The sequence below is a fragment of the Lutra lutra genome, chromosome 2 (assembly GCF_902655055.1).
Source record: "Lutra lutra chromosome 2, mLutLut1.2, whole genome shotgun sequence".
In the NCBI taxonomy this organism is placed as follows: domain Eukaryota; kingdom Metazoa; phylum Chordata; class Mammalia; order Carnivora; family Mustelidae; genus Lutra; species Lutra lutra.
In genome coordinates, this window is record NC_062279.1 from 199,395,136 (window position 1) to 199,404,664 (window position 9,529).

General features: G+C 41.8%; 1 protein-coding gene across 4 annotated transcripts in view; it reads left to right on the forward strand.

Moving 5' to 3' along the window:
- Positions 1-8,396, forward strand: part of RUFY3 (RUN and FYVE domain containing 3) — an 83,143-nt gene extending 74,747 nt beyond the window's left edge. For 3 of the 4 annotated variants that reach the window (XM_047719471.1, XM_047719472.1, XM_047719473.1), the window contains 5 exons: positions 9-108; positions 1,784-1,848; positions 4,347-4,374; positions 5,162-5,230; positions 6,948-8,396. In XM_047719471.1, coding sequence (XP_047575427.1) covers positions 9-108; positions 1,784-1,848; positions 4,347-4,374; positions 5,162-5,230; positions 6,948-7,091 — 406 coding nt within the window. In that variant the 3' untranslated portion in view covers positions 7,092-8,396. Of the gene's footprint in view, positions 1-8; positions 109-1,783; positions 1,849-4,346; positions 4,375-5,161; positions 5,231-6,947 lie in introns of those variants that run through there. The other variant, XM_047719474.1, reaches the window with a different exon arrangement.
- Positions 8,397-9,529: the final 1,133 nt, after the last annotated feature.

Genomic DNA, 9,529 nt, shown 5'->3' on the forward strand with positions numbered 1-9,529 from the left:
CATCCCAGGCACCAGCTTGAGTTAGAACTAAAACTGGAAAGAGAAAGAAGGTTACAGAACAACAGGAGCATCCCAGGAAAGGGTCCTCAGAAGCCACAACCCAAAATGGTAATATTTGTTATTCCCTTGGTCATTTACTTAATTTTTAGGGGCTACCTCGTTGAGCTGGACGGTTTTCTTTCTGGCGACACAAGCGTAATGCTATGGCCTCGAGTATGTACATGCAGACAAGACCTGGAGTGAACACAGGCTTTGGTTCTCCGTCCACCTCTAGACACTCTCTCTAACTTGATTTCACTTTAAGTAAGATTATTTGGGTGTCTTAACAAAAATTCATGTTCCTTGGACTTCTGCCTAATACCTTTAATACTAGGTTAGAGTAATCCTTCCCGACTCTGAATTTCCTTTTATTGTCTTAAATGTGGATTTGCTTCTGTATGCCTTTTCAGAATCGTGAGGATTTCAGTTTTACTATGCTCAAGGTACTTTTCTTGGGAAAATTAGAACAAGAGGGAACTAGAGTTGCTTGGGGAAAAGAAAGTAATACAGAGTGTTTAAAGAACAGCAGTAGAAGTTTCTACACAACAGCCTTGGGAGAGAGACCCCCAGCTCCTATAGTGGCAAGGGAGCAAATGTTCAATGAGACCATCTCTGGGACCCAGGAAATTGGAGCCAACCTTTTCAAATAATAAAATCGAAAAGTATGTAATACCTTTTGTGTCAAAGACAAACACAGGAGAAAAGTAGCTTCTTGGTTCATGTTATATATAACAAAGGACAAATGTATAAGCTTTCTTATCTAGCATTTTTAGAGAAAGAGATGCTAGTTTGCTGGAGCGTAGCAAATAATAGTAAATGGAAATATAGTATGTGGTACTCATTACTACTCCTTTACCGTGTGCAAAATACTCTTCTTTTGGCACCACGCCATCTTTATTAGTTTAGTTTCGCAAACAGAAAATCTCCTTACCCGGGCTTGCAGAGATTTACCTAAATGCTTGGCCTATCTTACCTGCTTTTCCAGTGAGCCCTTGAGTTTCTCAATCTTAAATTGCCCTGCAGTCGGGGTTCCAGGAGTGTAAATATTGCACTAACCTCCTTTCTGTGACACTTGAGTGGTCTAAGGACGTACATTCTATTTTTGGAGGCTGATGGACGGCAGCTCAAGACAGACAGCACTGTGTGCGCCACAGAAAGAATTTGTCACTGAGAACCGCCCAGGCATGGCTTACGAGTGTTGGTAGAAATGCAGTTTGGAACTTTACATTTGGTCCTTCAGAGTAGACGTATCATCGAGTTGTATGGGCCGTGTAAGTTGTCATGACATCGTGGCGGCTGCTTGACTGAGTGTCCAGAGGATTACAGTCTGCTAGACATGCGGTGCTCAGTTTTCCCAATTTTCCAGAGCTCAGCTGGGAGTGAGGGTGGAGGCAGATAGAGATTTACAGAAGTAACTAACATACCCTAAGAAGGAACTGATACCTTGAGCTCACTTCGTAAATAAATCCAGTATATTCTGAATTTTCATTGAACCTCAAGAGTTAAGAAGGGAAAATATCTACTCTGAAAACCGTTTGTGGCAAACGCTTCAGAATAATTTGTTAAGAAACTACTTAGAGCGAAGAATGAGGGAAAACATCTTGAAAGTTAAATTCCTTCCCTAACAAAAAAAGCTGCTTAGCTTTATATACCTAAGCTAAGACAGTACAGAAGAAATGTCTGCAGTACCATCGCTGTTGAGCATTCTGAATAACTAATGAATTGGGCTATTTTCTTTTGGCAGGATGGGAAGCACAAAGTTCAAGAGGAAAATGTTAAACCAAAAGAGGCCCTGGACGAAAGCCACAGGTGTTTGTTAATAAAGTACTAACAAAGCTAGAACGCTCGTTTGGGGAGGCGCAAAGAGGGAGGGTTTGATATATACAGTGGCACAGACCAGACAACAACCTGTAATAGTAACACTCCAGACAGACATTTTGAAGGGAGAATGAATAAATCAACCCGAGAACACAGACTAAACCACGCCCACTTAGTCCGCTTCAAGAAGGTGATTAAGCTGTCCTCTGACTCTTCCCCGGTTAATCCCCAAATTCAGATGATCACTTCAGCGATCATTTCTCATCTTTACTGCACTGGTATCACAGAAGAGCGAAGTACAAATCATAGCAGTTCTTAGGTTCTTAAATGAACTCCAGTAGGGCTTGTTTCCCCCACGTGCTATGTGAAAGGCAGCTCTGTTGCCAGTAAATCCTCTTATTTTCTTCATGTCCTTTCTATTAAGGGTCTCAAAAAGCTTCACTTGATGCCTTTTTCTTTTTCTTTTTTTTTTTTTTTTTTTAAGATTTTATTTATTTGACAGAGGGGAGATCACAAGTAGGCAGAGAGGGAGGGAAGCAGGCTCCCTGCTGAGCAGAGAGCCCGATGCGGGACTCGATCCCAGGACCCTGAGATCATGACCTGAGCCAAAGGCAGAGGCTTAACCCACTGAGCCACCCAGGCGCCCCGATGCCTTTTTCTTAACTCTTCTGCTCGCTATGAAAACCATAGGATTATTCAAGGAAGTTGCCTTTTAATAATTATTTTAGCAGGTAGAAATAGAACAAAATATTACACAGTGCCACTGCATTAAAAAATGAAGGAGTCCAACTGTACAACATTCTGGAAGAGCCAAAACCATGGACACAGTGCTTGCCAGGGGCTCGGGGGTATGATGGATTTTTTAGGACCGTGAAAACACTTACATGGGACTGCGATGATAGATACGTGTCCTCCAATTGTCCAGACCCCTAGAATGTACAACACCAAGAGTGAGCCCTAATGCAGCCCGCAGACTGATTAGTTACGATGTGTTAATGTAGGTTCATCCGTTGTCACATCGTTTACCCCCCTGGTGTGGAATGTTGATGTTGGGGGAAGGTGGAAGGGCAGGCGAGGTTATATGGGAAATGTCAGGACTTTCTGCTCAGTTTTGCTATGAATCTAAAATTGCTCCCAGAATCAGTCTGTTCTAAGAACAGCAGCAGCAGCCAAAGTTAGTAATGAGAAAGATCCCGTAGAGGGGCTTGGAGAGAACTATACTGCATACATATACTGCATACATACAGGCAGCTGTCCTTCTCCAGGCTTTGATGCCTCAAGAATGAGGTAGTGTGTCACCTGAGCAAAGTCACTGCTGGAGAAGATAAATCAACACCGTTCCAACAAAAAGACTCCTTATGCAGGTACTTGACCTTCAAGGCCAGAATGATTCCAAAGCTCCCTAAGAGCACACGGCCTGATTGAGGACTAATCTTAAATGAGCCTGCAGATCAGCATGGGCCAAAGAAAGGGACTAGAAAGGCTGTAAAATTAATGAGGGCTTAAAAGAGCCTTTCAGAATCAGCCCCATTCCAGACTAGAACTAAGTCATTTACAATCAGGAGACCTTACAAGCCAGCATCTGATTTCAGCCCTGGGAATATAAGACACTATCTTCTACCTATATAGTGCCCTGCAGCTTAAATAGTGTGTTCCACATTCATTATCTCCTTAAAAATGTAATTCTCCAGAAGAGAAAACTGGGGAGCACAGAGAAGAAAGATGGCCCACCTAAGCAGCTTCTGCTTCTCATGTCTTTGTTGAAGTCCTTTGCTCTACGTAATAGCTGTTTCCATAGCCTGTCCTGGCCAGAGCAACAATCCTAAAACATAGCCAGGTTTCTTGGAATTAGAGTTTGAGGAACAGCTTGGACACTTCTCACACTGGTGGTCACACTGCCCCTCTGTGGAAGAGAATTAGAACCACTGTGGATCTGTGGTGTATTATCCCCAGAACTGCTTCTCCTCTTAAATTCTGTTTCAAATTGGAAAAAGGAGGGTGAGCTTAGCTAGGTCTCAGGAAGAAATAGTTCAGCATGAATGGATACTCCCGTGACAATCTCATTCATTCCCCTTACCCTGATTAATTTGCTAAAGTTGACATTTTAAGGACATTTGGAAGAGGGGGAACTAATACAGGACATATAATGGATAGATTTCTATAATATCATAACAAAAGATACTAAAATGAATAGCATTGGCCATTGGAGTTTTACAGGCTGGGATATGAACGCTAAACTATTTTCTTGGTAGTAAAAACAAAGCATACAATATAACTCCAAGTCTGTTTTTAAGCAGGAACTATAATTTAAGTCAAGGATCAGAGTTTGCTAATAAGATCTAACCACCAAAATTTCCTCTCCTTGGAGGTCAAGATTAACAATTATGTCAACGTAAAAGAACCGTGGTGCTGCTTTTCCTGTGCTTTTGCAATGATTCACATAGAAATATAATAAGTTGTTTTTTCCTATTTTTAATTTTCCATTGTAGGCTGCCGTCTCACCCTGTGGATGAACAGGTAATGGCTCCCCCTGTTCTCAGACATCTCGAATGAATTCTGTAGTCACCTGTACTGTCCCTGGCTGTACAACGGCAGCATGGAAATTCGGTGAATGCACACAGGCCCCTGGGGCCCCCCCTTGTAACAATACCCTTAACAAGTGCATTTGCCTGAAACTCGCCTGCCCGGAAGTCGCAGAGCTCTGAGCAATTTACTAAGTAAACAGCAGGTGTCGCTTCTTACTTGAAATTCTCTTTGCCATACTGTGGGACCTAAGAGAGCTCACTGTACCTCTTTTCCCCTTAGTTTTTCCTTCCATAAAAAAGACTTATTGATCACTTGGAAATAAACAAATATAAATGGTTGTGAGTTACTTTGCAAGTAAAACAGGCTATGACAACCTGCAGAGAAGGAGGGTAAGTGCGGCTATGACTGAGCCAGCCCATCCTTCATCCGTGAGATACAAAAAAAGCCTACTGCCTTCCATTCTTGATGATACAGTAGGACAAGAGAGATGGGGCTTTTTTTTTTTTTTTTAGCTTTCTACTTTACACTTGTATCCTTGAATTTTCTTTTTAGAAATAAAATCACATTACTTTTTTATAAAAATGAAAAGAGCTCCAAGAATATTGATGGGATTACCAGAGCTGCTTTAAGGAGTTAGAACCATATGTAATTTGTTTCTCTGGTTTGCAGATAGTTTATAGAGTGGTTCTATTAATTTTGTGATTTAAAAAAATGAATATTCTGCAAGTATTACTGTTTCTGGGCTAAGAGACACTAACTCGCTCAATGTGTGGTTTAGAATCAGCTGCTGCTCTCTGAGAAGCCACAGACGTGTCAGCTATGCCGGGAAGACGGCAGCCGAACCAAGGTAACAGTGCTGAGGCCCAAACGGGTTCTTCACGGGGATGGCCCTTTGAATACTAGGGACTTTGCTGCGTAGAGTACAGAGTGGGAAGAAAAGCCAAAGGATGCAAGCATTTATAAAATACCTGTTGAAAAAATACGGGTTGTTTTTTTTTTCCAGCCATAGTAAGTCATGTCAGTAAATCCCCATTAAAATAAATATAAGTAATTTAAAAAATAAACATAACTAAAGGTTTATTGAGTGCCTGTTGTGTGGAATGTGCTATTTCCCGTGCTCGAGAAGGAGTAATGAACCTGTGGTAAAGCTTGTCTCCTTTGTGTCGTCAGTTTATGGACGAAGCACCTTGGGCTCAGAGATTTTAGGCACATTTCTCTAAGTTCCTCAGGTCGTAAGTGGCAAAGCCGGGCCGCAGCCTGACTTTGGCCCCCAAATCTATACTCCTCCGATACTTCATCCTGCGTAGACCAAATCAGATAGTTTGGGGCGGGAGGGATTCTCTGAATTATTTGGAGAATCAGCCTCTGCCGGGGAACACGCTCTGCACCAAACCACTTGCTTTCCCCTTGGGCCCGCGGGGTCTCTGCAGAGCGCTTGCCCGAGGCAGAGGGAAGGACGCGTTCGTGTGTGGTGAGTGGCTCTTGGACCCGCTCACACTGCTGTCCCCCAGCATGGCATTCGGTGCCCGTTTCATTGGAGATGCTCAGAAATGGACAAATGACTGTAAGAAACAAGTGCTTGGAAGAGATAAGGAAATGTGCCCAAATTCCGGGTTGCGCCCAAATGCTGCCGTTTGTGACCTTGCTGAATTTTAGCGAGCAAAATTATAGTATGACCTAGTCTCAAATGCGCAGAATCTGATGAAGATGAACCTGCCTCTCTAGAATTAGAATTGGAATTCTAGACATTATTTCCCCAAATAAAGAAACTGCTAATCTAATTCGGGCTTTTCTGAGCCATGCAGGATACCCGCAGTATGTCAGCGGGAAATTCCTCTCAGGCTTTCAAATAAAAGTGGCCCCTACCTCTACCGCACTGTCAGGAAGGTGAATTGTTTGGGAGAAAGTGGCATTATTAATGGGGCCAGTTACTCTTCACAGCCTTTATACAGGGGCCCTTGGAGCTCTGTGGGCACCACCCTGTCACAGCCTTTCCAGTGACACTGCCAGAATGACCCACGTGCTGCCCCATTGCATGACCACGAAAGAGTCAAAACGCTTCATAAAGGGACTGATTTCCCTATAAAGAGGATGCAGGGGGCTGTGCTCCTGCCGCACTGATAGCCCAAAGGATGTGCTTATAGAGCTTTCCAGGAAAGCATTGAGTGCATCAGTGTATCAGGAAGTACACTTTGGGTTCATACTCAGCAACATTTTTAACCCTAGGCTGGCTACCGGGCCCATCACTTGGCCACTCACCGCCTCATTTGGAGTATTCTTAGATACTTACAAACTGATTTTAGAATTAGCCCCTCTAAAAGTGAATGTAATGAATGAAGGTATTCTAAAGATACATTATTTGTGTATTATTTAGATCTAAGAATGAGATGGTAAGCTGCTTCGTAGACAGACTGTGCTTGGTCAGATACCATCTGGCACTTAGCAAACATTCAGTCAATACTTGACGAGGCATTGAGCATTTTTCGTATGTGGCCTTTTATAGCGCATGTATCCGTATGCCCTGCACTTCTGTTCCCCACCTAACCTCCCTCTTCTCCTCGCAGAATGTGTGTAAGAACCACAGAGGGAGCTTCTGTAGCGCCTGCTCAACAAATGAACTGCCTCTTCCTTCAAGTATCAAGCCTGAGCGAGTTTGCAGTCCCTGCCACGAGCATCTGATGAGACAGTATTCCACCAGCCCATCGTAAGACGGGAAGCCGAGACCTGGACCAGTGTCTCCACCCGTGTTAAATGTCAGGATCTCCTAGAGCCCAGAACTTAGAGTCAGCTCCAGCATTGATAGGAATGCTTTAAATAAACCGGGTCCAGGGAGAAAAGGCAGTGGTTGGGGGTGCTGGAAGGTTTGCTCAGTTGCCCTAATGACTGTAGGAATAAAAGTTACTCAGCTGAGCCTCTCTCTTCTAAATCTTAAACAATCCCACCTTTGAAGGCTTTATTTTTTAGCATGTCTTTGGAGGAACTATTTTTATAAATAGTGACAATACTGGCATGAACATAATAGGAGAGAGGGTCCACACAGATTAAGAAAAAAAAATAGGAAAATGATCATCTCCTTCTTTTACATTTGCAGATTCAAGGGTGAAAGATAAATGTTAACTGAGATCAAAATTTAGATGTTTTATATTATCCCCAGGTGCTGCTAGACATAAATGGTTTCCTCTTCACCCCGCCCAACTACCTCTTTAAAGTATCTCTACCAAACTGTGAACCCAAACTCAGGGAAAAGAAATTACAGAGTAATATAAATTTTGAATGTACTTAAAACAATGTAATTTATTAATAGTTTCAGGACCAGAAAGGTCCTGGCCTTACAAGTGTTTTCAGTATCAGAATAAGAGGAACATTTGCCATTTCTCCACTTAATGACTTCAGAAATAAGTATCTGCCCTTTTCAGAATGTCCTCCTGCAAAATAGAAGCCAGCTCCCTTCCTAAGCCTTCCCTGCTCTCCCAAGTCATAATGACAACTGTGTTTTAAAGATAAGGTTTGAGTTTTGCAAATAGGAGGTATTGAAAGCAAAGGTTTGTCAGGTGTAAAGTAAAACAATTTTAATTTGTCCGTGGCTGAGATCAGTTAGCTCAGAATATTTATTTTCTTGAATAAGGGGTACCTTTCTCTGAGCCAAGAATTAGAACTGGTTGGTAGACAGATTTTTGGGGAAGTGTGATACTTAAAACATCTCTTCATATCAAACCCTTTGGGGAGAATTGGGGGAAGTGCCTTCCACAAGGGAAGAAAAACTTTGGTATGTGCTATTTTGATTATGTTACATGCATCTAGGTTATTAATTACAATTAAGACCTAAGAAGATACGGATTCTGTAACCGGTTTAGAATTCTAGGGTGGAAACATCCTGGAACCATGATACTTGACAAATTCTCCTCAAAAGGGTTATAGCCTGGGAAAGAGTTGTTATTCCAAAAGTCTGGCCTGTTACATGGTGAAGCTGAGCTTTTAAAAGTACTGGGGAAAAATAAAATCTAATAATTCTAGCCTAGGTTGTTGACTGTTTTTATCCCTTTGGATAATAGTGTGTGTGTGTGTGTGTGTGTGTGTGTGTGTGTGTGTGTGTGTGTGTGTGTGACATCATCTTATTTTTGGCCATCTGCATGTTCTCAGCGCTGTTCTAGGTGCTACAGGTAATGTGGGGAATTATCCCAAATTAGCAAAAGCTATTTTATAATTAGTTTTGAATCAAATTGCAAAGAGGAGGCAACTCGGTACCTGGAATGTGAGGAAGAATAAGTAATTAGCCACTTGAGATTTTTATTGTGACTTAAAACACACAAAGCTATTTAGGCTTTTCCTTCCCCCCCCCCCCCCCCGACAAATCTCCAAAGATCTCTTGGTGCAGCTGTCCACAAAAGCAAGGGAACCAAGTCATGAATGCCTTGACCTTATGTTAGTTCTGTCTTCCTTAAAAATTGTGCTTTCCAGTATTCACAGTGTAGCACCAAGAATACCATTCTTAGGAATAAACAAAGAGGCAAAAGATTTGTACACTAGAGACTACAGAACATTGCCTAAAGAAATTAAAGATCACAACAAACGGGAGGACACACCATGTTTATGGATTGGAAGACGGTATTGTTAAGATATCAATATTACTCAAATCCATCTACAGATCCCATGTAATCCTATCAAAAACCCCAATATTTTTTGCCTAAATAAAAGTACCCATGCTAAATTCATATGGCATCCCAGGGGACACCCAAATAGCCAAAACAATCTTGAAAAAGAACAAAGTTGGAGGTCTCATTTCTTACTTCAAAACTTAGTACAAAGCTACAGTGATCAAAACGGTATGATTTTTTTTAAAAAAAGTATGGTACTGGCTTAAAGACCTAGACCAATGGAATAGGAGAGCTTAGAAATAAGCCTTTATATATATATGGTCTAATGATTTTTGAGAAGGGTGCCAAGACCAGAAGGGGCTTGAAGGACAGTGTTTTCAACAAATTGGGTAAGAAAATTGGATGTTCCAAGCAAGGGGGAAAAGTGGGACCTCTACTAAAACATATACAAATATTAACTCCAAATTGTTCAAATACCTAAACAAATGAGCTAGAACCAGAACTAGGGGGGAAAAAACAGGAAAAGATTCATATTAAAAATTTGGCAATAA